Source organism: Anas platyrhynchos, chromosome 4 (assembly GCF_047663525.1).
Source record: "Anas platyrhynchos isolate ZD024472 breed Pekin duck chromosome 4, IASCAAS_PekinDuck_T2T, whole genome shotgun sequence".
NCBI classification, from domain to species: Eukaryota; Metazoa; Chordata; class Aves; order Anseriformes; family Anatidae; genus Anas; species Anas platyrhynchos.
Window position 1 is genome coordinate 7,279,291 of NC_092590.1, and position 27,249 is coordinate 7,306,539.

The 27,249-nt window shown below is 41.0% G+C and overlaps 1 protein-coding gene and 1 long non-coding RNA gene across 2 annotated transcripts in view; one reads left to right on the plus strand and one right to left on the minus strand.

The window, feature by feature from the left end:
* The window catches only part of LOC106017192 (uncharacterized), a 39,958-nt gene extending 20,230 nt beyond the window's left edge, over positions 1 to 19,728 (plus strand). The window contains exons 2-3 of the long non-coding RNA XR_011808802.1: positions 18,472 to 18,555; positions 18,721 to 19,728. This is a non-coding gene — a long non-coding RNA (uncharacterized lncRNA). The remainder of the gene's footprint in view (positions 1 to 18,471; positions 18,556 to 18,720) is intronic.
* The window catches only part of ENPEP (glutamyl aminopeptidase), a 33,861-nt gene extending 10,178 nt beyond the window's left edge, over positions 1 to 23,683 (minus strand). The window contains exons 1-9 of the mRNA XM_005019846.6: positions 22,756 to 23,683; positions 17,791 to 17,932; positions 15,188 to 15,319; positions 11,062 to 11,182; positions 8,791 to 8,945; positions 8,051 to 8,164; positions 6,615 to 6,749; positions 2,784 to 2,849; positions 853 to 918 (exon numbers count right to left, since the gene is read on the minus strand). Of these exons, the coding sequence (XP_005019903.4) occupies positions 853 to 918; positions 2,784 to 2,849; positions 6,615 to 6,749; positions 8,051 to 8,164; positions 8,791 to 8,945; positions 11,062 to 11,182; positions 15,188 to 15,319; positions 17,791 to 17,932; positions 22,756 to 23,414 (1,590 nt within the window). The 5' untranslated portion in view covers positions 23,415 to 23,683. The remainder of the gene's footprint in view (positions 1 to 852; positions 919 to 2,783; positions 2,850 to 6,614; positions 6,750 to 8,050; positions 8,165 to 8,790; positions 8,946 to 11,061; positions 11,183 to 15,187; positions 15,320 to 17,790; positions 17,933 to 22,755) is intronic.
* Between the last annotated feature and the right edge of the window lie 3,566 nt (positions 23,684 to 27,249).

The window sequence follows — 27,249 nt, forward strand, 5'->3', positions numbered from 1 at the left end:
AATGAGAAGTACATGGAAAGGAGACAAGGAGACTAGCTACTAACGCAGACAAGAAATAGTGAATATCTTTTGAGGCACGCTCTTAGTCTCTCATTTTTTTCTGAGGAAAGAACAGAAGAGGTCAGAAAGGATATAAAGAGTCTTTTCTTCAATGCCAGAAGTTACCTTGCAGCATACCCTGTTCTGAGTGTGAAGGAGAAGACATTATTATCACCAGCAGCTACAGTAAAATCAAATTTGGTCCCTACTGTGGAGCACGAACTTCTACACTAGAGACAGGAGTTGGAGAAAGCTGCCACTGAGATAGATGGAAAGGAAAAGTCCAGACAAAACAAAAAAGAAAAAAAAAGAAAGAAAAAAAAAAAAAGAAAAAGGAAAGAGCAGAAAGTGATGGCACAGAGAATGACCCAGCTGGGACTCAGAAGCTGGAGATGGAGACAAGCGCCAAAACTTCTTGGTAATGGATACTGTTGAGAGCTTTCAAGCTGATGACTCTTGTTAGAGATGAAGGGAAATATGGGATGTAACTGTGTGGTGAATGTGGAGTGTTTTCACCCATCAAATGAGTTTGGACCGGAGGGGAGATGCTACAGAAGCAGTCCATTTGTTAACAAGACCTCCTTTTTTTTTTTTCTTACTCCACTCCTCACACTCTTCTGCCAAAACTGAAGAAATAATTTATACTTGCTAGAAATGAGTTGTGTTGGAATATACCGAGAAGCTGCCTAGCTTGTGATCGCTCATTGACAGAAGAGCTACAGAATAAAAAAAAAAAAAAAGGTTGGGAAATTGAAATCAGCAGGGTGAGATATGAAGCTTGTATTAGTGGGGTTTGATTGTCGCAAAACATACCGATTCCAGAGCTGCCCAAAAATCCTCTGTCTTGGCATTCTGGAAATAGTGGTTCCCCAAATATACCTAGAGAGAGGTAGAAGACTGTGAAAATACTATCAGCTCATTTTCTTCTCCTATGAAAACAATACACACATTCAAATAGGATCAGTTGTACAGAATATCTGTGGGGGTAGTGTGTTGAACCCGGAGGGACTTTGAGTTACTAATACACTGGTGTATTTCTCTGTCTTTACCGGCAACATTCACCACACAGGGTTCCTGTAGGATATGCTACAAATATTTTAGGCTGTTCTGAAAAAATAAATATTAATAATAATAAAAAAATCTGTTGTCTTATTTTGTTAAGTTCAGGAGACAGACAGTTGCTCTAAGCAATCCTTGTAGCTTTGCACATGCTGAAAACACGGAGAAGGTCCTCAGAGAAATACTGAAAAGGTCATTCTGTTGAATAAAAAGTATTTCCTAGTGATAATGTTGTAGGTGGGAAAGTATTGAAATGTTTTAAATCACTCATAATATGGTATGATTGATTTTTACGTACATAGACAGACATAAATACATCAATTTCCCAGGAGATAACTTCACTTCTTATGAACTATTGTTTTAAATATGTCCATCTCAAAGAGAAAACCGGCAAAGACCAAAGTCCCATCAGGGAAGATAAAGTTGCTCGCTGAAGAGATATTTCTGGCTCTGTGCATAAAGCTCCCCAGCACATCCCCCCTGTGCTACCGTGGGAGGTTCAATGGATCCACATTCATCCGAAAAAGCTCCTTTGCCTTCCAGTGTGTCCCGTAATGCTGCAAACCAGCAAGTTCCAGTGTGACTCACGTATTTGTACTTGAAGAGTTCTTTGCGTTTTATTTGAATGGACACCCGTGTGTCCATTGTGTCCCGTTGCAAATTTCTGTCTAACGAAAGAGGTTGTTAGGAGGAGGCAGCTATTGCAGGTTTCACGACCTGGGGACTCCTGTAGCAGGACAGGCTGGTCACCTCTAAGCTGGGATCAAACTGGCCATTACGAGGAAAAATGGTATTTAGGTAAGTGTCTGCCCATCCTAAACACTGTTCCTATCCTGAGCCTTACCTGCCTGTCGTTAAGTGTGTTTTCCTACCCTGTTAACTGGATCCTGGTGAGGTTTAGTCAGTAGATGGTGCTGTTTGTCTCACTGTTAGCCTCAGCTACCTGCTTTTGTGTTCTTGGAAGCTCTGAGTAAAGAGGAAGTATTTGTCTTTTGTGGACAAGGTGGCTGCATTTTCCCATACTATACAACTGTCCTGACTGAATATATGAAAGGAAAAAAATACAAGGAAAATGCAACTTTCCTGTTATGGCCAAAAAAGTGTTTTCTAGAAGGAGGGGAGCTAAGAGCAAGTTTGGTAAATCTGCACTGTAACTTTTCAGGGATGTTAGATGGTGATTCAGAGGGTGAGATTACCTTTCAGGGGGCTCCTTTATCCCATTTTTAATTTATGCAATTTTATATCACCACATTTTAATTCTGCTCTCTGGGGTAGGGTGCTCCGTCAGGTCTTAGGGCCTGGATGATCCTCCATCTGCAAGAGTCTCCCTGCATATTGGGTTTGGGTGGATTGCAGGACTGAGGCCATATAAGCTTCAGACATGCTTTACAGCTGAGTGAGGGGATCCTAGCTGACAGCAGGACAAACAGCGGGGTTGAGGAAATTTCTCTGTTATCGGCTGTCATGGATTTAGGACCTCACTGATGGGCTGTCAGATCTTCCTGCAGTTCCCGTTCCCATTCTGTGGGAGTGTGGAGCGTCCCCTTGGCATTGTCCACTCAGTACTGAAATGAGTTACATATTTCTGCTACTGACAGAGAGCCTCTGGCATTGACTTTTTGCACAAAGGCTTTGTTGTTGCCACCTGAGGAAGCCTTTCTGCTATGTTTAGGTGCCACTTGTACCTGACACCCTTTCTGGAAGAGGTCCGGCGTAATCCAGTCTCGAAGCATCCTGAGAATCGATGCACCCTGAGGACAGAGGGAAAGGGAAGAAGGTCATTCCACGCTGCTCTAACACTGCATTCCCAGTCACCTAAAAAGCAACGTGTGAACGAACGTTTTATAACGCCAAGGCAGAAACCATCCATCTGACTAAGGAAGTGGTTTTTCTAACTCCTTCCCGGCACTGCATGCCTGCCTGCCCAAACCTGGAGATTAATTCTGCGTGTGAGAGCTGGCTGGTCTTTTGAGGAAATCAGATGCCCACCCCTGAGCCTTGCAGCTGGGGGTAACTGTCCCACTCCTCTGCCACTTCGTACAAGCAGGGCTCCCTGTTTCACTTGCAACAGGAGCGAGGGCATCTGGGGAACCAGCCCCATCCCGCCTGAGCAAGGAAGAGAGCTCTGCAGAGTGCCCAGCAGGCAGGGAACTCCTAAAATGCTGCAAGTCTGGGGCACCACTTGTTGGGGGAGCCAGCTCCAGATTCAGAATGAGCTTTGCTTAGGACCAGTGTAAGAGCTTTTGTCTCTGACACAGGGTAGAACTGGGATCAGAGAAGTGACTTATTTGGGTCGAGGAAATAAAACAGTTACGACCTTGAAAGAAGAAAGAAACAAAGGGAATACAGGAGAGAGAAGCAAACAGGCATGTGGGACAAAGAACAGAATAGGCACCAAATGAGGAAAAACAGAATCAATGCAAACCAATTCTAAAATGCAAAATATGATTTTAAGATTAGTATGTTTTCATTTTCCCAACTAAATCAAAGGGCAGCTGAAAGCCTAATGCTATGAATGGTTTAAAAATCCAGTTGTCCCATGAAAAAAAAAAAAAAAGAATGTTATCTGAATTCTTAGTAAATCCTGTCTCCTCCATTTGTGTGTCTGAGAATAAAAAGTTGGCTGCACGAGTAACAGGATAGTATCTGAACAGATATGCTTCAGACTGCTTTCCAAACTATTGTAGAGTCAAGCTGGTCAGCAGATGACTTTTCTGATACAGTAATTTAATGTGTTCGCCATGAAATATGTTCAAGAAATGATTGAGTAGAACTCAGAACAGATATCCATTAGTGGTTATCAAACAGCTGCTAATGATTAATAGTGATTGAAAGGCCACATTTCTGCATTGTGGTATTTCAGTTCCTCAGCTTTATCTTTCAGCCACTTCTTATCTGATACCACCTCTCACAGACCATCCCCTCTCATTTATATTAAAAGTAAGAGGAGAACTGTGCACTTTTGCAGGCATTTAGGGGCAGCAGAGATTTCTTTTCCTTTTTGCAATATATAGTTAATTCCTGCATCTTAATACAACTGCCCTTCAGTCTCTTTGACCACTGTGCATCCTCTGAAGTTAATGACTGAGTGCTTTTGAGAAAAAATCATGGTAACAAAATCGCTAGTTATAGGAACCCTGGTGTTTTCATAACTTTCCTTTCTTTCAAATATTTGGGAAGGTTCAAGAGAGCAACCTTGATTTGAATAGCTGACCTCATCTCATTGTGATGCCTTTACTTATTACCGAGATGTATTAAGTGCCAAGTATACGACAAGACTGTATGTGGTGGAAATGTGCAACTTTTAAGCTTAACCTGCTCTAGCTTGGAAGTTCCAAAAATGCAGAACTCCTAAGAGCAAATTTCTATCAGAACTGCTAAGTAGCTGTTTTCCAAAAAGGTAATCAATGCTTGAACTCCAAGGACAAAAAAATCTCATTGTTATCTTAATACAATCTTTCAAATGAAGGGAGATGGTTAAACTGGAAAGGTGAAGTGAATTTTCTTTTAAAGCGTGGATTATGTATATTAACTGTGCGTTCACCAGCTCTACTCTAGTACAGCTTTCCTACATTCCTAGTAGGAACGTTTCCTAGTATGTTCGTAATGCCATTGTGATCGTGCAGCAGTCAGAAGTTCACTTACAGAATACATTGCAAGGGCTCCACAGACCCTTAGGCATTTCATTAGGGTTTTAGGAGTGTATAAGCCCGGTAATTGCTCTGGTAAAACTAACAGAGAGCATTCCAAATTATACTTTATTTGTTTATTGATGAATAGTATCATGAGAAGATTGTTTTTATAAGAAAAATGCTAAAGAGAAGCCAAAATAGAACCAAAAAGAAACAAGTTAGTTTTGTCACGCATTTATGTATAAATACCAACAGCAATTTGAGCTAAATCTATGTGAAGACTTTCTCATTCAAGCCAAATTATATCCCACGCCAAATTATATCCCAAGCAGTCTATTCCCAAACAATGCACAAGTCCTCAAGTGTTTTGCTAAAAAAAAAAATAAAAAATCATGTAGCAATTATCTAGGCACAAAGAGATGAGTTAATGTTAGGATTTTTTTTTTCTCCATTGTGTTTTCAGACCATGCAAAAGTGTGCCACTTGCTTAGCTCACCACTAAAATACATTTTGGTCCAGAACATTTGATTTAGCTCTGTATGTTTCTTGACTTTTGTTAGCTTGATTTAAGAACATCAGTGCTACACAAAGCAGGTTTTCATATGGTTTATGATTTGACTGTGAGGCATTTATGATGCAATAAATACTGATTGTATTGTTGGACAGAGGATTTAACAATTGAAAACAGAAAACTGATGGAAATGGATGGATCAAGCCTAGCTAATAAAAGTAATACTTATGGCTACGGATTTTAGCTGAAGCACAGCTAAAGCTAAAGTCAATGAAATGCATACTTCTTGTTTAGCTGATAATGGGAACTTAGAGGAAAGGAACCAACAGGATTTAATAATGGTGGATTTTGCATGTTCTGTGGAAAGTTGCTGTAACATCAGATAGGAACCACTGTCAGCCATACAAGAAGCTGCTAACACAAACACGGTGTATCAGGGTCATATGCAACACGGTATGGGAGATGGCTTATTGAGGAGAGAGTGAACAGAGCCCCAGGACTGGTGTAAGGGCCCAGAAGTTGGATGGCACAGGCATCCTGGAGTCTCACTGGGCAGGCAGACCTGGGGGATTCTCCCAGTTGGTTCCAGTTGGCTCCAGAGAGACCCCTTAGAGGCATAGGTCCCCCCCTCCACTGACAGGAACAGCCTCAGGATGAGCATAATGTATGTCAAAGACCTAACAGGGGTGCCCTCTACCACCTCCTGGGCTACAGACTTAGCCCAAGTCAGATGTGAGCTCCACAACTGGCAGTGAAACATGAAGCTAACATCTCCCAGTTTAGGGGTGATGCCACTAGAGGCTGGTGTTGCCCATCTTTGCTAAGGCTTCTAGGGAGCCTAAGATCCTGTGAGCAACATGAGACAAAAAATGGCTTTCCTATTCTCACTGCTTGATTTGCTGCCTGGCTTCCTAAAAACAGAGGTTACGGTGCCCCAAAGGTGCAATGGAGAAGTGAGAGAGAGGACACCTGGCCATCTGCCCTTGCTTCAGGTTATGTGGCTTGGCAGAATTGGGCTACATCAGCACATGAGGTAATGGGAGAGGAGTGTGCTTAGTACCTGGCTTAGGATAATTTTAAACCCAACAACTCTCGTAGCAGACACTGCTGACACTGCCATTTCCCTGCTCCTCTGTGAGCAGATTTGCCTGGAACATGGTGGCCAACCAGAGCTCTGGCTGCATCGCTCCTCTCACCATCACTTTTGGCTGAATTATCACAGACAACAGCAGGGAATGTCCTAGAAACGAGCTCTGTGCAGACACAGCCCACACTGGCTTAGGAACTACGAGTACGAGCTCCCCTGACTTTTGCCTCCTCTCCCAAGCCTCCACTTTCTGTGCAGCCCACGTCACCTCAGGGCGGCGTCCTACCTTGCTGTAGGAAATCCCATCAAACACAGCGGTGATTTCAGCTGGAGTCGACACATTGACCACAATTGGGTGGGAAGAAAGCAAAGAGTCATCCGACATAACGGGAAGCACGTCGTCAGTTAAAGCCTGGTCAAGCTGAGAAGGAGAAGATGTTAGAATAAAAACAAAGACACCCAACTTCACAAAATCAGTAGCTTGAGGTGCAGCTTCTCTAGAGGGAGGCAGTTGGAAAAGGAATGAAATTTCACCTCCTTTAAAGAAGACTTGCAAATCCGTGCTTTACCTCTGAGAGGGGAGGGATACATTTTTTCCTTAACTATGATAAATCACCTTTTGTAAGTCCTATTTTCCCATGCGTATCATACCACACACACACACCAAAAAAAAAAAAAACAACAAAAACAAACAAAACAAAACAAAACAAAACAAAACCTTTTTACAATTTCAGTAGTGTGACGGTATCTCAAAGCCTCAGAGCATGGCTGTATCTCAAAGCATTATGGGCTCCTCTTGCAAAAATGGAGAGGGGTAAAGTAAGGAGGGAAGAAGGGAAGAAGGAATCAGGCTTCTCCATCCTACAGGTGATTATCATTTTTTTTAAATATGAAGTAACCCATGGTCAAAATCCCCTTACTTCTTAATCAGTGTTGGTGAAGAAAAAAGACAAAATTTCTATTTAGTTTTCCTCTTATAATGCTCAATAGGATGAAAATACTGAAATGGTGCAAGGTCTTAAATGAACATGGGATCTATGTTTAACGGCTTTTAAATTCTAGGCTCAGTAATGAAATTTTTGCTTATATAGGCAGATCTCCTACTTCAAGTGGAAAAGAAGTGATCCAGGAATGATTTCATCCTCAGCCTCACATGAAGCAATGAGAAGAGCGATTTGTGGGAGGCAGGGGAAGCGCAGCATTTTACACCTAAAATGCTGGCAGCAGATAGAGGGGGAGCTGATTTTCTCCTTGACGCACAGCTCAACCTGTGGGACAGGCTGGGGTTCCCAACTCACACCAGGTCGAGCAATGATCCTAAGGCAGGCCCTGTGAAGAGAGACTACAGTCCAGCTAACTAATTAAGGGGATTCTTCATCTTTTAGGGCTGGACTTTGAACAACCTTTTAAAAACTGCTAACACTCTGCCCAGAGTCCACCTACGTATTATCTGCAATAACAATAACCAAGTACTTCACTCACTCGTTAAAAAGGATGACTCTTCACTGCAGACAAAAACTTTTCAAAGTTTACTTTGATTAGTTTCAGACCACAACATAGGGAGGTGGAAAAGCTTAAGCCAACATTTTCTTTAGATTGCGTTGCACTACATTTTAAAAGTATAAATATATTTTAAGTCCCCGTCATTCCTGTCTAATTTTCACACCCTTTCAAAATGCTGCCCCCAGTCCCACCGACCCTCCACAAGCCAGAAATAATTACCATTTCCCATCCTGGTTCCGCAACATTGACTCCTATGTATTCAAAGTAACTCGCAAATCCTTCATTTAACCACAGGTCATCCCACCAGTCCATGGTCACAATATTTCCAAACCACTGTAATTTATCAACATTGAAAGATGTGGTGTTAGCCAAACAGTACATGTATATCTCTGTATCTCACATCTCCACGTAGAACATTCATTTGTTTACATTTCTTCCTGTTACCAGATGAAATTACCCTAATGCTGGGGTTTAAATAGGAACTGAGGCCTTGCCTGATGTTAAAACATCACTTTTATTATCAAATTACATATTACTGGGGAAATTGCTAATGATTCATGTGCCACTGAAAATATTTTTAGTTTCTTCCTCTTGATTTGCTGATTTGTGCTTGTACAGATATGTTTTCAGACAGCCTCCACAGTGTATAGCTGTCCTTATTTGCTTGCCCAAAAGAGACATCTGCACATGCAAATGAGTTCCTTTAAGACATTTCCGACAGATTTTCGTTAGCTGCCTCACCGTCTGGACCCGAGCATCTAATGTACTGAGAAAAATTCAAGGCAGTAGTTCTGGTACTTTAGAGCTCTAACAGGGAATGGTTTTAACACGGTATTTTGCAATCAAAGTGTGAGCACATGTAGATCCTGAGTCGTGATTAATAAGAGTATTTTCCTGATTAAATAATTGCTACTACACATTTAAAGAACTTCAAAAATGAGTCGCGTCCTAAAACGTACCTGGTGAACCAGCTCGTGGGCTATCACAGCTGCTACTCGCTGTTTGTTGGAACTGGCAGACTCGTTGGGGTCATAAAGTAGGTTTGTTTCTCTGTATGTGATCAGCCCCCAGTTCTCCATAGCACCTGTCCCAAAATCTGGAATAGCTATTTTATCTACATTGAAAGAAAGAGAATGTGGTTACCACTGTATCCTTTAAGCCACTTAAATCACCCTCTTTTCTGCTTATTCACGGCCGGTTTTGCTTGCCATATGTGGTTCAGGCTTACTGCTGTGGACTGCAGCCTATAACCTGTGTTTAAGAAGCAGGGGACTGGCCTACAGCTGCTGATAGCAAGTGCCCAAGCTCTGCTGGGATTAGTAGAGCTACAACCAGTTGCACTAGCTAGGATCTGTACTGAGAGACGATGCTGTGCCGCCTCCTGGGAGCGTGCATATGACACAGAACTTAATTTTGGCTCCCGAAATTAATAGTATTGTCTGGGGATGTGTTCTAGGCAGTAAACCACCTGAAACTATCTGTAGCATAATGAGGCATGTCATTGTTTGTCACACTGTCGCATTAAAAATATTTATTGACACGTTAACCGAAGTAAATCCCCCATGCAGTGAACAACATCTGCTTCTATTCCCGGCAATTTGTGGGGGTCACTCCTTCATGGTCAGTAATCAATACAGGTTTAAACGAGAACTGTAGACTAAATTGGACTGGCATTTTCTTCTGCAAATAATGACCACAGCCTTTCTGTGTGAGTTAGTGAAAAAGTACAGATGGATTTAAAAATGAATAGAACAAACAACCCTTACCCCACCCTAACAGAAGACGGGAATTAATCATTTTAATTTAAACAACTTGATTATAGAATCTAAGCTGGTAGTCTGGCCAGGGCTCCACTGAGAGTCAAAATGAGGATCACAGCGGGAATGGCAATGCCAGAAGCCATAACTCAATGTGAAACGTATCTAAATATTTTGCAGAAATACTTTTGATTCATCAGGTTTGATCTAGGTGACGTCTAATACTGAGGGAACAACATAGTGCATCGGGAATTGTGATCCAACAAATAGATATTCTCAGAAACACAATATAGAGGCTGCAAGAGCATTGGCCCTCTTATACTGCTGACCTTGGGTTGCTAGAGTCTGCAATGCAGACAGACCCCTGATGTGGCAAAATCATCAGGCATTTATGGAAATGAAAGCTTGGGTATGAAGCACAGTTAAGATATAGTCCCAGTTATTAATTGGAACCGGTCTGCAAAAGGACAACGTCTAGCTTCCCTAAAACTCAGGTATTGTTGACGTGCAAATAGATATTTCCAGTAAACTCAACTGATGTTTTGAAGTGAGGCAGAAATCTGTTGCTAAAGTAATACAGGTTGAACTGTTAGATATATTTGTTTGTAGTTTTTTGTTTTGTTTTTTCTTGATCCTTATAAGTTTATCAACATGACTGCATTACCTCTTGACGTCATAGGAGGGGGCATTTCCAACACATTTTCACAACTCTGATTACATTCCCTACTTTACCAGTTCAAGCTGCACAAATCAGATCCAGAGAGCAGATAGCCCAAATTAAAGGATGCCCAAATGCACTACTTTTCTTTTTATATATATAAATGTATACATATGTATGTATGTATACATTTATATATATAGCTTATATATATATATATATATATATATCTTATTTTGTAACCACGGGTAAAATTTGATCCTATACCCAAGCTCTGTGTCTTTATTCAGCCCAGCAGTAGTAACTACAAATTATACACTGGACCACATTCATCTTTCTAAGAAATGGTCACACACCCACTTTGCACTAAGCTTAGTAAATAGTATGACATACTCTCTGGCAATTTGCATCTTCACTTATCTCATTGCTGGACTTTTGTCCAGAAGTTCCCATGGAAGTATTGCTTGTTTTTCTCAAACTTCATCTGGCTCTATTTTAGGTCATAATGTTTTTTTTGCTGATGTCACCAATGATTCCCCTGATTTTCCACAAAACTCTCTAAAATATCCATGCCAAGAGCAGTTCTTCAGTTTATTTTTGAGAACTGCTAATGGAACTGTTGCTGAGACCAACACTCCCATCATGACACTTAAGAACATCTTGAACTACATTGGTACAATCTTAAAGCATCCTGACATAATATCAGCAGGTAACAACCAAACAGTTTCATACTCTGTTTACCATCAAAATACAGGAACTCGTAGGAGAAACATACCCACATCAGTAAATTAACAAAATGAAAAGGTAATAATCACCTAGTTTTGGAAGAGAATAGTTCATATTAAAGTACTCTTCGAAGAAGTCGAATACAATTTTTGTTACATTTGCTGCATATTCTGCCGTGTGTAATTGCAGTGGCTGGGCATAAACTCTCAGCTGTAAAATAAAGAGAGACAATTAGAGCAGTCTTCGGTTAAGAGAAACCAGGAGGTGTCAAGCATTGAAAAGTCATTTAACATACATACCTATAACACTGCACATTTTCTCTAAGAGATTGGCCTAAGCAATGACTTCTGTTCCCTGACCTATTTATTCAAAAAAGTTTTTTCAAACATCATGCATAGAAGAAACCAAGTCAACATAATATGTGCATGCTTCCTACACCATGCCTGAACTTCAAAACTGCCAAGACCCATGCCCAGAAGCTCACAGTGGCCATTTCCCAGCACCAAAGCTTCGAGCAAGACCTAAGTGCCTACCAGCCACTCTTCTCCCAAGGTCTGGTTTTCTCAAGAAGGAAACCCGCACAAGCACAAGTGAAAGGAAGCCACTTGTTCTGAGCAGCTCATTTAGATTTAGACTGATCTCAACAGATCAATTTCAGGAGGCACATTTGGCATCCCTGTGCACGATGGCTGACCATTTCTGTGCTCCTCTTGAGTATCTGAGCTTGCATTTTTTGCTGAAGGCAAAAAACATTATCTTGACTGCTGACCCTTCCACCCCAAAGGTTTTGTGTGTTAGCTATTACTGCTTAAGCCCAGGAGGACTAGAGTCTGTATGGCACTCATAATCATGATGAGGAGGCTTACAACTCGTGGAGCTTTTTTGGGGGGGTCTTTGCCTCAATCTCTTTGTCCCAAAATTTCCAGGTCTCTTGCCTCAGACCTGAACTGTAGTGCTGCACTTGCAGGAGCTGTCAGCTGCCCCCTTCCTTGTCCCCCAATATCTCCAGCGTGGAAAGTGAGAAATCTTTATCTGAAGTGAAATCGCTGGCTTTGGGATAACCGATCCATCTTTTTGCAGGCACTGTGTCTCGTATGAATGGCCCACATTCTTCTGGCTGTGTTGGCGTGGCTTGTTTACTCCTCAATCCCGTCTCATAGCCAGGCACTTAGGGTCCAAACTTAGCAAGGGAGCTGGCCTACTCTAGCAGCCTCTTTTGAGCCTGACAGTACATTTATTTCAATACCATGAAATTACACTTCCTCCTCCAACAATAGAGGAGGCTGGGACAGTGGTCAGAAATAAAGATGGAATGAAAAAAGCAAAACCAAAAAAAGCTTATGAAATTCAATCGGGAATCCATCCCAGCCAGGGGATTTCCCTTAGGGTCAGTTTGCAATTACAATCTGTAATTTCCACTTCAGTAAGCTCTTTACCCAATTTAGCAATCTTTGGTCCCCTAGCTGATCCATATTAATGGGTTCCAAAACCTTTAGCGTGCACTAGACCCGACTTCGGGTTTCATTTGTGTAATCTCCTCTGTGATTTTCCAAAGCAGGCATTTGGTACCTGACAGGTAATCAGCTCAAGAGTGTTGTTTCCAGCTGTGGGCACATTTTCCACCATCGATTCTGTCAAGGTCTTTGTCAGGGCAATGATTTTCAGAGCTAATGGCAGAGTTTTTAAATAATAGATCGTATCGCGTGAGTTGCATGCTGTTGCTGTTGTTTACGCAAGCAATATATGGATTACACGGATAATTTCTGTTGGATTTATGATTTATTACTAACAATTTATATAGCAAACCATAGAATGTTTTTTCTCAACAATCAGCAACTCAATATCTCATGGCTTGGCAATGCTTCAAAGTTTTTTGCATGGAAGTGTTTAGTTAGGAGAAGGACTTTCTTACTATCTGATTAAAAACTCTAAAGATGACCTGCTTTTACTGGTAAAAACATCATTTTTAGTGATGATGCTTATGTGGCTCCCTTAATTTAAAACAATCTTATACATTTCCCTTATATTGCTAAAATATGTCCATACTAAAAGAAAGGGAGCAGTTATGGTTTACTTTACTAAAAAATAAAAAATATAAAAAAAAAAAAAAAGGAAAAAAGAATAAGGAAAGAAAAAAAAAGTTTTCTAGTGCAGGCAAGTCCTCAGAAATCATTTAGTGAATATCATTAGTAACAAATATAATAACCAAAGCCTGAACTAGGAGGAGTTTCTTCAGGCAACCTTTATACTAACACAAATACCCCCACTTCTACACACACTCAAACACACGCACACACATGCACATGCACACACTTTAATTATTATGTTTCAGTGAACACTCTCTTCTCTTTAGAAAAGCTACAACTGCTCAATAACATTTTGTGCTTTATGACTTTGCTTGAGTCAAAAAATAAACAAGTATTGGCCTTATGACCATATTCTGGAGTGTGGTGTGGATGAGCAGATAATAAGCTAATTTTTATATTTATAAAATGAAGTTTTCTGCCTTCTTCAGGTCTTCATCATTTTTTTTTCTTTTTTTTTTTTTTCTACAACACTATATTCTATAAAGCTCTCTTTTTTTTTTTTTATTTTCTCAGGTAACAAGTGATAGGATGTGAGGAAATGGTCTCCAGTTACAGCGGAGGGGGGGGTTAGATTGGATATTAGGAAGAATTTCTTCACAGAGAAGTTGGTCAAGCATTAGAATGGGCTGCCCAGGGAAGTGGTGGAGTCCCCATCCCTGGAGATGTGGAAGTGGCACTAAGTGACATGGCTTAGTGATGGGACTTGGTAGGTCAGGTTGATGGTTGGACTTGATGATCTTGAGGGTCTTTTCCAACCTAAATGATTCTGTGATTCTAGAGCTGCATAAATTCAGTTTTTTTTAATAACTAAACTCTAGAGAATATCTATTGAGGCCAAAGAACCAAAATCTTGTTCCTGACAATAAGTGGAGCAGCCAAGCCAAACAGCATCATGTTAACAAAAATACGTGGCTGAGTGGCCTAAAACATTCTCCTGTTTTGCAGCTTACTCAGCCAAACAGCAGGGATCTCAGAATACTGCATCACTATGTCAAGCCAGGCTCCATTTCCTTGGCTAAGTGCAATTTAGCCTCAGTTGTTTGTCAGGAAGTAAGGCAAGCGTACAGCACGATGTTAGCAAAGGCGTTGAGGAGGGAGGCCTCGGCACAGAGCTCTGCCAGGAAGTCTTTGCTAAGAGCAGGATCAGCACTTCGGAGCTTTATACAAGGCAGCTTTTCACACCAGCAGGCAGCCTGAATGTACCACGCTTTTTCAGGTAGGGAAAGGAAGGGGAAACAGAAAGGGCACGCAGTTGTGGCATCACCCTCTCTCTCAGATGAAAGGCAATGTAAACCAATAAATAATCAAGAGTGGGGTTAGCATCCCAGACTAGTTGTAGGCTGAATGAGGAGCTTAGGCTGAGGAACAAATTCTCTTCAGGCTTTTGGCTATTCAGTAATTATCTTACCTGCTTATGTCTGTTCAGCTGCACTGTCAGGAAATTTTAATTGAATCCAAGCCAGAACTGGATTGGAACAGTTGTGTCTGTTGCATCTAAACCAAGGAGCTACTTTGATTTTATGGATTCAGATTCAAACATAATCCATCAGAGCACCTGCCAAATACCCAGGTCCTGTCACTTCTGTATGGTTTAGTAAAGTATTTGTACGGTGGCAAGTTACCTTTAGCCACTGTTGCAAAATAAAGAATATTATAGCCAACATGCAATTGTACATAACATTGTAGTCGTATGTCTCCGTGACTGTAAATAGGAAAGACATCAAATGTAATACAGATTCACACTTTTTAACCCCCACAAAAATGTAAAGTATTTGTATCCAGGGCCTGTACCCTTGTACCCTTGGATTTGGACGTTCCCTCCGGCTCTGGGCGTTAAGTTAAAGATGAGGTTATAGCAACAGTGCTCCTTCCTCAGCCACGTGCCTGTATGGGATGTGCCAGCTGGGATCTCACTGAGATCGGAGACAGGGAAAAACTGCAGAATACTCTATGTACACAAGGCCAGAGGGACCACTGTGAACACCTAATCCGATCTGCTGCCTAAAATACATTTTGGGAAAGGGAAAACTCTTGTTTGTATTATAAAAACAGCTGATTCATTTAAAAAAAAATGCAAATCACTGTACATCTGTCATCTGAACCGTGTTCATGCCGCAACAGGACTTACGGGTATTCCTCTGTTAGACGTTCTCTCTACAAACTTGAACTGGTGCACTGCAAAGCATACCAAGTAAGTGCTCATGGGAACTGACTTTTCAAAAGTTGTCCGATTCCAGCCATCTTCCACCTGTACAGTTTGCTGTAGAAATGGAAAAATAATTAATTTGATTTTGAAATTGCAAACATGCAAAATTAGGTTTCATATTATTATGAAGGCTAAAACTACCCAGGAATGACAAATCACCTCTCCAGATTCACCCCTTCTGGCATCCCACTGTCAATGGCATGAGAACAGACAAAATACACAAAATGAAACGTTGTTTTTCTGCACTAACTAAGTTCACCTGGTTGTAATTTTGCATCAAGGATTTGAAACCATTCACATGTATGAGAATTTTGCCAATAGTTTTCCAGTGTCCTTTAATACATTTTGTTCTTGAAATAGTTGTATAAAATAACATCACTCTGGACAGATCAAAGAAGAGACTGGATTCTGTCCTCTTACATACGTGCATCACTCAGGAGTCAGGGGGTGCAGCGATGTTAGTAAAGACCAAATTAATAAATCTATCCTGAACTTGCTCAGACACAAATTAGCACTGCTAATTGCTGGGCTGTTTAAATGTACATAGGGCTTAGTGATCATAGTTTTTATTTTGTTAAATCGATTTAAAACCATTCCTGGTTTTCTCAAGTGAACTGTAAGACCAAATCTACAACCTTTTCTATGCAATTTATACTCTGAAAATTTCTTTCTGCTATGCATTGTCTATCACCTGTCTAATAAATTTTTTTGCTTCTATCTGGATGTCTAAAATAGGAGAAAAGCACGCTTTATATAAAAGACACTAACCTTCATCTAGATACAATACTTCATGAGATTCATTTGTTATAAATACAATGTAAATAAAACATACATGTCACTGGTAATATGACTTCATGAGCTAAAAAATCCTTTTCACAGATATATTCACTATCTACTTTTTCATTATTTGACTCTAATTTGGTATCTTTTGGTCTTTCAACAAAGTCAGAATCTCAGTGGGAAAAAAAAGAAAAAAAAGAAGGGGGCTTTTAAAAAAATTCACTCCAATAAAAAATGCAAATAAAATGTACAAGATCCTGGTTTTGCTGAACTGATTTTGCCACATGGACTCTAAAGCAGCCCACCACCAAAACTACTACAAAATGTGTAATACACAACGTGCATTGCATTTGCAAACTACTTTAACTTCCAGCCATTGAAATGATTCCCCAAAGATCCTTCACTACTAAGAACAGAGCAACCAACCTTGTGACCACACCAGATGAAAAAGGGTCCTGCTGTCATCTGTTAGTCAAACCCAGGATAATCTGTATCCTTTCCTGTACTTGGGTTTTAGCAAATTAACAAGCAGTAGCTAGCTCTTTGAAAGCTTATTTTTTATGTCCATTTTAGAGACAAAACCACACCTAGAGATGTAAAGCAGATCTCAAACCCCACTAAATCTTGATAACAGCTAGTTTTACCCCCGCGCCATCCATACCCTCACTTATCTGAGATCTACGTATAAAAGTACCACAAACACTCTTGATTCATGTGTTGTTCATCGAAGCACCTGCTGCTCTTCTAGGTATCATAAACATATTTTTTTAAAATAACAATAGATCAGAGCTTTAAATTTGCAAAGGGTCTGGGAGGCAGCTGTATCACAACAATAATAGTTCTCTCAGCCACATTGCTGATGCATAGTTAAAGTTTGGGGACTCTTTAAATAAAACAGTACACAGCAAAGCAGATCTTTGTTTATTTTCTGGGTGGGGAGTGATCGGGAAGATGCAAATGTCAACAGCCTGGAGGCTGGAAGCTTTTTTTTAAACTTGGCACTTTATCTCCCACTTCAGAACGTAGTCATTAGAAATTAAACATTGGACGACACATTCAGTTAAACTATTCATTAGAAACTCTCGGCTAAAAGCCATTCAATCTTCTTCCAGAGCGCCCAGAGGTAGATAATTGGTGCCATGGAATTTCATCCCAAACTTGGAATTTGACATAGCAGGTCCAGAAATAGATTATTTAGAAAATTACAGCCATAGCGGACTAAAAAGTGTCCACACTCATGATCTGACAGATAGGATTTTAGATTCTGTGTTATTATACACAATAGTCCTATACTATTTCTTGCTAGCAGGATTCTTTGCTGTTAGGTTGTGATCAGCAGGCTCTTTCACTGGAACATAACGCAGTTTTAGTGATTATTATGAGACTCCCGATCTGAGAAGCAGCTGTCTTTCAAAGCATTTCTTCTCAGAGTCCACCTGGTTTGACTGAAGAACCTGTTGTTACCTATTTATGGTTAGTAGGGGATGCTCATACATCATACCTGAAGAGAGAGCCATCTAGCTGAAGACAGAGACACGTTTCATTTCTGATTTGGATTTGGCTCTGCATTGCTATCTTGTGTACTGACTGGCCACTGGGAGTCCTAACCAGTCAGATTTCATGGAATATTTATTAACGATTAGCTTTACAGTGCCTGGGTGGTAGTCTGAGATTGCACAAGGACCTTGTGTCCAGTGGCTTTACAGAACCATCCCTCTTAGGCAGTAGAATTGGGAAATACATACCTGTACTGGCATGTTGGCAAGTGCTTCATACGTGTTTTGATGGATGATAGATATATTGTAAGTTGCCTTTTTGTTGGGTTCATCAAAGCAAGGAAATGATTTCCGTGCATCTGTTGGCTCGTGGTCAGTAGCTGCAATGCTCCTTAAATAAACAACAGATTGGCAGGTTGTTCCAAACCTTCACCGCATTCTGCACTTTCTAAGCATAAGTATTTAGCAACTTTACAAACTAAAATCAAGTACAAATGTTTTGTCCATTCATAAAAGTAGGTGACATCAGAAATGCAGAAGATAACATCATATAGGCATGTGGAGCATACGTACCTCAAACTCTGTCATCAACATCCTCTAGGGTTCAGAGCAAAAACTAAAGACAATTACTTATCATGAAATATTTTAGGAGACAGGTAATAAGATACAAATGACCCCTCCTGGATGGTAGACTTTTGCTTGCCTTCCTTATGAGTATTCCCATTGATTTCTGTGCCTAAAATGATGTTGGTATCTATAAAAGGAAATATAGGTTCTGATATAGAGCTATTTACTTAAGTAATTCCATGTGTTGTTTACCATCTAGAGTTCATCTTGGGATTGGAGTTTTAGGCATCTCCAAGAAGACACTTTGGAATTCTTTTAGTGTCCCTGAAAACTCACCCTACCTATGTGTTTCTTTCTCTGCAGTGACCACATACACTTTTCTGCTGGTGCTGTTACACTCCTCTGACTCCAATAAAGAAAGTGCTTGAGAAAGCATGGGAAGTCCAGGTAAACATCCTAGCACAAAACTGATGCTATGTTAACTGTCTCAAGGGGGGTTAGCAAGCCATCTCACTTAAATAAGAACAACCAGAAGAACTAGAGAATAAGGGGTGACAGAAGAAAATAAGATGAAGGTTGTGAAAGTTCCTATTGTGTGCTTGCTTCTCACAGTGACATTGGGCTTCCCCATTAACGAACCATTCAGTGGCAGAACGTATTCTTCAGTGATTAATGGTGAAAGAGATCACAGATGCTTCTTCAATTAATCTGGAATGTTGAGCATTTTTGACAGCACTTCTACAGCTGCTCCAACTATATTAAGGTAGTTTTTCTTTCCGAAACGTAATTAAAAGTGTACATCGTAAATTACAGATCTGCAGCAGTCCTACAAGCTCACTTGACAACCAATTTTTCACTGTTTCTGTTGCCCTTGGCTGTTCTTTGTGGTGGTTAAATACTAAACTGGTCATTAGGAACTTGTAGCAGCAAGGTTCATTTACAAGCCTGATGAGGTAATATGTCTGGGTTCTCACCATTCATGTTCATTGGAATAGTAACTCTGTAGTTCATGAGCAGAAAGCATAACGAACCCTCATCTTAACATAACTTCAGGCTCAGTAGAGTTTCGTTTGCTCAGTAAATTGATGTAACTCTCTACTTTTGGTTGGATTTGAAAGCTATTTCACAATGAAGTTAACTTCAAGTCCCCAGGGCAATGCTTCACATCTATTGCTTAAAAATTTGGCTATATATTTTGACACATTTATATCTCGTTCCTAAAGATGGATAACACTATGATAGCTCTTCTGATTTATAAGGTGATTATCTATCCTCATCTATTTGTGGAGGCAGACAGACAGCAGCAGTGCAAAACCGCAGCACTACCTCTCCAGTAGTGGATGATCAGTACTCCAGGCTATGGCATGCAAGTGGCACTAGAAACATGAGATGTTGTAACTTCCTCCCAAACTGTATAATGTAGTTTTTAGATAAGATTTTCGTTGCTGCTTGATGAAATCCACCCTTCTACTTGCTGTTGATATCCAGACCTTTAAATATGAACTTGAGGTGACAGCTGTAAATATCCTAGTAATAGGGAGTGAAGACCTGGCTGAGACTGCATCCAGCTGTTGTTTCCAAAGTAAAACAGGTCTGCATTTAGAACTATGATTAATTTCCATTTTTTTCCCACTGCAAACACAGGGTTTTACTGCAAAAAAGTGCTCTCCTTGAGCTGAGTAATGCTTTTTTTTTTGTACCTAGTGTTACATTAAATTCATATCCATTGCTTCTTCTGAGAAATTTTGCTCTTGAGATGCAAGAGCGCTACTTCCTTGTAACAACAACCTTGCCTTTATCTAATCAATAAAATCCTAAATGAAACTCTTCTTATCTGTTAGAGATGTGCCCAGCTGAGTATCTTTTACAAGCCTTTTGTTCTCTTATGGAGGACAGAGAGAATTCCTATAAAAGGGAAACCATACATTGTCACAAACAGTAATTCAAAATCAAAATCAGATGTCTTAACATGTTTGTTTTATCTGTAATTTCAAGGTGAAAATAAAGGAAGGTATTAGCACATTCCCTTTCAGGAACCAGTGAATTAAAAGAGTCAATAATACCAGGTGGAGACTCTTATTGTGCTCCCTTCCTCAATATTTGAAAATAACACAGTTGTGATATATTTTTACTCACTGCATCACGTAAAGTAGGGGAGGACTGTTATTCCCCTTTCATCAGTGAAGAAATGAAATGCACAGAGACAGTGGAATAGCCTTACAAAAGGACTCCAGTGCTTACCGTTGGGTTCAGGCACCCTCAGGAGGATCTAGACAGGTCTGTCTAAAATCTGCATTCTCAAAATTTCTACTTTCCTGCTCCCTACCTGCATGCTCACATCGATTTAAATAGTTGTGTTCCCAAGATGTCTCAAGATCCATTTCTGGGCAAGTCCAAAAGTACCTTAAAAAAAAGGGGGGGGGGGGGAGTTGTGCAATCCATCTGAACAGGATTCACAAATGAGGTGTTCTTCCTAAGCCTCCCAAGGTTCCTGGACTTGCAGGCATGTTCTGCACATATCTCCATGTTTTCCACAAAATGTGGTGGGAGATTCGGATCTAAGCAACAGCAGAACCTGGACTTCTGCCTGCTTTGTAAACAAAAGTCATTATAGCAATGCTTTGGCAAACCTTTGCCCTCACAGATAGACAGCTGGGGAGCAGCTCAGTCTGGAAACTGAATTTTCAGTGCCCTTTATTTTCTCAAAAGGTCCCACTGCTTCTAATACTGCCCAGAAGGGATGGGTTGGTTAATTACAAATTGGCTCTCATTTTCACCTCAGCCCTCTTCTGTCTAGCATCCGCTGCTATTAGTAGACTTTCTTGACTTCTGCTATTACCTGATCCAATTTGTATTTACTTCCAACATAACAAAAGGATGAACTATTTGGGCTGAAATATTGCAAGGGTGATAATCTGCCTCAGGCAAAGGTAAAGCAAAAAGCTAATTTCAGTCAGCATTGTTTTTGAGTAGAAAGCCAGGGGAAAATGCACTTTTAATAAGTAAGAAAACCTTTCCCTCACCATCTTTCCTTAACCCCTTCTACCACCTACCCTCATGCCAAGTAGCAGTATCTTGAAATTTGACTAGTAGTTGCTTTCCATTCAGAGCTTTACTTATCACTATCACGTACATCACCTCTTGCACCTCAACAGACTTTCTACACAAACTTAACCCTATCAGAAATCACCATTTACTTATACTTATTAGAGCCCATCTCAAGCCTAAGAAACAAACTCACACACTCAAGTTCCCTTCATTACTGAGCATTTGCAGACTGATAGCTAGGATCAATCTTGCAATACTGTAGCTCCTAGCATCCAAACCAAGGAGTAGGAACTCTCTTGAATTGAGCTCACTTCATACTTTCTTCAGCTTATGAAGTTCTCCTTTCTTCCTGCCCACAGATGCTCGGTCCTTGTCTTTCTACACTGTCTGGATCCGAGGGATAAAATGGAAATAACACACCCCGATTTATAAAGAAGCAAAAAGGTTACACTTTAAAACTCCTGTGGGGTTTTCAGATGCTCAAAGTATGAAACCAAAATGCCTTCCAAGTCAAAGCAATACTGAGTGGTACTAGACAGAGGAACAAGAGGGAAGGAGCTGGCATGAGTTCAAGTTATTCCCTCCATGGCTTCTTCACAGACCCAATAACCATGTTTACACATAAAAACGAGTACTTGCTTTTTCCTTTGCTTCCCGGATTTGCTGCTGGTGGTGCCTGTCACTGCTACTACTCCTGGCGTTGCCTGCCAGAGGTTGAATGAAGCTGATGCAACTCTCACTCATGACACTGTTGTCCCAGGAGGGCAAAAAAGTGCCATGAAAACAGACCAATGTTCGGCTTTGTGTTCTTGAAACACAAGTCTAGCCAAGTTTATCTTCTAGCTTTAAAGGATGGCCTAAGTCACTTCAGAAATGCAAATATTGTAAAATGGATGGTACTGTGCCCTTTCCATACATTAAGTGAGAAGTTTTGCCCCTGAGCACTGAGAAATGGCTTTTTCAGGCTTTCCCCTTGACTGGGAAGTGAAATGGGTTAAACGAACCACAAGAAGCTTATATCATAACTACAGATATGTTAAAAAAGAAGAGCTGGAGCAGAGAAACTTCAAGTCAAAGATAACCTTCATAGTTTGGATCTCCCTAACTTATAATTTAAACCAGCTGCAGAAGGGACAGAGTTTGGATATTCCTCAGGCTTGCAACATCAAGGAGGCACAATGTCAGGAAAAGTATCACAAGAGCATTTCACACCAAAACTACTACTCTGGGGAGCATCCGGCGCGTTGTGAGAGCTGTATGCTTTTTATTGGACTATGGAGCTAAAAAACAGGCCTCAGTCCCTCTACCTCTCTGAGGGAGCCTTTTGTAAAGCTCAAGGGTAACCTGGGACCAGTAGAATCTGGAAAAGTTTTTCAAAATAATAACAAAAGCCCCCAGCTCTCCAGCGCACTCTTGTCAACAGCCAAAAGATTTTGAATACAACATCTTCCTTAGGGGAATGAGAAAATTAAAGAACAGCCCAGAAATGTCAGCAAGTTGGTGAGAGACAAGACTGAGAAGCTGACACAGGAATAGAGCAGGTCTGAGCAAGTAGGAATAGAGAAGAACATTTAATAAATAAAAGAAAATTTCCTTTACTTAGTCACTCCGTTCTCAGTGTAGGTGGTCCTATAAAAGCCAACCAGGGACCCATTCAGCCAGCCTTGAAACTTCAGGGTGAGTATGTAAGGGTCATTGTTATTAGCGACAGGGAGCTCCGTTTCTGCCTTCATCACTATGTACTCTTGTGCTGTGTACTCAAAGCAGTCCGTCAGAGCAATCTGCTGTCCTGAGGATTTCTGGAGCGTGGGCTTTTCTGTAATCTTGGTCTCTCGCAGATGGAGCCACAGGTGGGTGGTAGGGTTTTCCAAAGCAATATAAATACTGACTGTCCCGGTGTAAATGTCTTTCTCCATCTCAGGCTTCACTTCCAGGTTGTAGTGCAAAGGCTTCACGTAAGTGGGTAGTCTGAAATGGCTCCACTCGCCAGATCCATCATTTCTAGGAGGACAGGGACCTGCATCCACTGTGGGAGGAGAGGTTGTTGGCTGATCTGGCTGAGTTGGCTGAGTTGGCCGAGTTGGCTGAGTTGGCTTATCTGTTTCATCTGAAGACTGCTGCGATTTAGGTCTGGTCAGTCCCACACCAAGCCCCACAGCAAGACCTACAATGACCACAACGCCACAGATGATAGCCACATGCTTTGTCTTCATGCAGTACTTCTTGGGCTTCTTATCGTCGAGATCCATGTCCTCCATCTCAGCTCCCAGGTCTGTTCTCAGAGCAAAACGTTAACCATATAAAGCTGATTAGTCAATTCAGCACTTGCTTTCGGTAAACTCAGCAGCCTTGGTTTGTACGTTAATTGTGTAGCTATAGCTGTTCTCTCTCTGTCTCCCCCACCTCGCTTTCCACGAGGCACTCAATTAATTAAAGATAACATGCATTTAGAGGAAACATGAATGATCAAAAAGGAGTGCAGCTGGGCAGGGAGACTGAGGGAACCAACACAGACGAACATTGTTCCCACTGCACTCCCCTTATAAGCCGCGCAACCCCACCCCCAGCCCCTCCTGCTGCTCCGGCCTGAGTTAAATATAAAACAGTGCTGTGTTAATCAGCAGTTAGGAGATCAGATGCCAAAGCTCTGTCAGCAGCTTTCAGAAGGAGTTTGCAGATAGAGGTGTAACTGCTCCAAAACCTCAACCTTTGCCACTGCCTCTTCCTTTTTTTACCGTGCTGTGTCTTGCTTGGTTTTTTGAGATTGCAGGTTTTTTTTTTCCCCTCTTACTAGGAAGGATTTCCTTGAACTTTCACCCTATAGTTTGTGAGATGACGTCTCTAAAGTCTCAAAAATCCAGCAAAATCGCATACATCTTTCAAGGCCTTTTCAACTGTTTCCCCTCTTTTCTAGGCTCATTTACCTCTGCTGTGTAATTCGAGGCAGTCGCAGGCAGAAGAATGTACAGCGGAATGATAAATCTTCATCGCTGACATCAAACTTTAAAACACGTCCAATTCTTCTTGTCTCATAGGGCCAATTTTCCAGGAGACTGCTCATGACTGTGCACGCACAGGCAGCCTGGGATATGGCTGCCTTGTTGGTCAGTGCCATTGCAGAGCTGCCTGTGAACCCTCGCTGTGAGGGACACTTCTAAATATGCAGTTGGATGATTTATGTACTAAAAATCCAACTCAGCATTTACTGCATGTCATCACAATGTGGCGCTTCACTGAAACAAATTAATTGAACAGAGCCCAGTTCTGCCTTGAAAACCTTATTATAAGTAATGCCTTCCGAAGCTTGCAAGCAAGGTGTTGCTAATGTAACACCAAACCGAGTCTTGACCTTGTTTGACATTGAACTAAAGGAAAACAAAGTAGAATAGAAACCTCAGTCTTCAGCTCTCTTAACCCTTTTTCTCCACTTACAGAGCCCATTTCAGTAGGTTTTAAATCAGGCACATCGGTTTGGCTTCATGCCTCCTGTTTTAGTTTGTAATGAGATAGATTAACATTGCTCTTCACATCAATTACGATTCTCTTACTACTGTGCCTTTTTTTTATTTTTTTTTTTATTATTATTTTTAGGATAGATAAAGTTTTACCTGGACAGGGAGATTTAGTGAACACACGCTCCCAGTGAGACACACTGTCTCAGGGAAGGAGCCTTTCCAGAATAGACTTCATCCAGTCTATTCAGTCTTTTTAGAAATGAATCTGCTCCCAAGCTTTGTAAGTCTCCCTTTGAAATATCGCCAGCTACCACCAGGAACTTCAGCCACCCAATCCACATCAGCACTCTTATAGCACACTACTATTTATATTGCTTCTTCTTTTAAGGGCAAAGTTTTCCATCGGGAATTGAGAAAATAAAAGGTCTTTTTTTTTTTTCTTTTTTTTTTTCTTTTTTCAGAGCATGAAGTTAACTCTTACTCAGATATTTTCAAAAGTAAAAAAAAAAAATCAAGCAGAAAGCAAAAAATCTGTTTCATATTATGTCTGGTTTTATTGTTTCCCATTTCCCTCTCGTGATCAAAACTAGATATGACATGGGAAACCAGTGCCCTTTAATGGATTGGGTAAGAATTTAACTTCCAGCAACAGAGCCAGCATTGAAGATCATGGTCTTAACATTTAAAACCATTTCTGTTTTTCTTTTGTTCTGATTGAAGACGACATGAAAACAGAGTGAGAATAGATTTTAAATAAGACATCTTAAGCCAAAGCAGGCCATAAGTGATGAGATAGTAAATGTGTCTTGATTTCAAGCATGCTTTTTACATCAATATGATTTTCCTCCTCCATAGCCAAGAGGTTTTCTGCTAAATGTTAAGTCTATAGGTTGCAGAACAGGTTATTTATTCTAATTATGAAGAGACTTACAGATTTCTTCCCTGCTAACAATTACCATCCTCAGGGAAGAGCTAGAAAACGTATCTGGATGAGCTGGTCCTAAGTAGCAGAAATATATGTATCTCTTATCCAAAGCCCTAAAAACAACAGTAGCAGTAAAATCCATTACAAGCTAATGAGGAGTGACAAATGTATTAGCTCAACAAGTAGCAGAGATTATTAGTGTCTTTTTGCCAGTCAAGAGCAGTAGTGCAGTTATACACGAGTTATCAGCATTGATATTCTCTTAATAAACACCGAGGTTGACGCCTAGCTGCCGCCAAAAATTGGTATCTATATTTCTGATACTGGTAGTTAAGAGCAGGCTTATTCCTCCCATATCAGAAATATGCTGATTTCCTAGCTGGCACCAATGGGGCAGGGAGAGAGAAGGAAGCAGCAAGCAGCTGTGCTAAGATGCTGCCTAGCTGCCAAGGCAGCTGGGGAGCAATAACCCCATGTACTTATCCAGGGATGGGAGAGAGCTGGAGCTATCAATTCCACAGAAGCAATAAATGAGGGCAGAGCACGCCAGGGCTGTGCGAGTGCACTTGCTGCGTGGTTGTCCCTATGCAGAAAGGGGCAGGGAACAGGATCTGCCTCCCCAGAGAGGAGGTTGTGCAGACCAGCACCATGACCCCTCAGCACAAAGCTACAGATATTTTGTCTCCGCTCTTCCCACTGGTCTAAGATGATGAATATGCAAAGAAAGCTCACCCCAAGGTACCACAAGCATGACTGTTTTGAAGCTGGCCAAGCTTGGAGGGCTTTAAATTGGTTTGGTTTCATTCTGGAAAACTGGAAAAGGATTAAAACAATCTTGTCAGTCACCTGGACAATGCTAATAGCTGCTATCATTCGTTCGGTGTTGATTTTTAATTGAAGCAATTTGACCTTAAGTTAGGATTTAGTTCTCAGTCTGAACTGGAGCTACCACACCAGTTCAGCCCTGCCCCTTTGGCAACCTATAAAAGAGTGGGGTATAAAGTCACCCTGCTCTGTCTTGACATTGCTCGTGGGGACACACACATTACTGTAGGAACAACAACCAAAGATCTTTTCAGACAACTACCAAGAATGTAAATGCATCCTAATTTTTATCCCCCAAATGGTCAGCCTCTCGTTTCCAAGATCATTTCCAATTATAAGTTCAGAAAATGGAATAAGATTTCCGCAAGTGACAGCCAAGAGCAGCACTAGCACAGGCCTGCTGCAGGCTTTCAGCGAGAAGTGACCCAGTCCCAGGAAATCCTTAATTGAAGCTGACAATGCGCAAAGAGCTGCTCTGGAAAGTGTCAGAGACATGGAAATAAACAAAGCATATTAGAAAATAATAATAAAAATCAAACTCCATGGCAAATCACAACAAAAGAAACTCCCCCGAGCCAAGTCCATCCTTGGAATAACATGAAGTACTTACTGGGCCCATGCCAAGGATGTCTTGGCTCCCTGTGCCCAAGGACATTAAGGCAACATGATGGCAACAGAATCAAAAGACCTCTAATTTCCTGCCTGTTGCTCAGCTGCCCCGCTATGAAATTATGGGATGCTGCAATAAATGGAGCCCCTCTACCCCTCCGTCAGGAGCTATTTGGCTCTCTTTCCATTAAACTGACACTCCTCATTAAATCTGTGGCTTCAGGAAAAAAAAATAATAATAAAGGCATGAAGCAATCTGCTGTAGTGACTGCTTTTTGG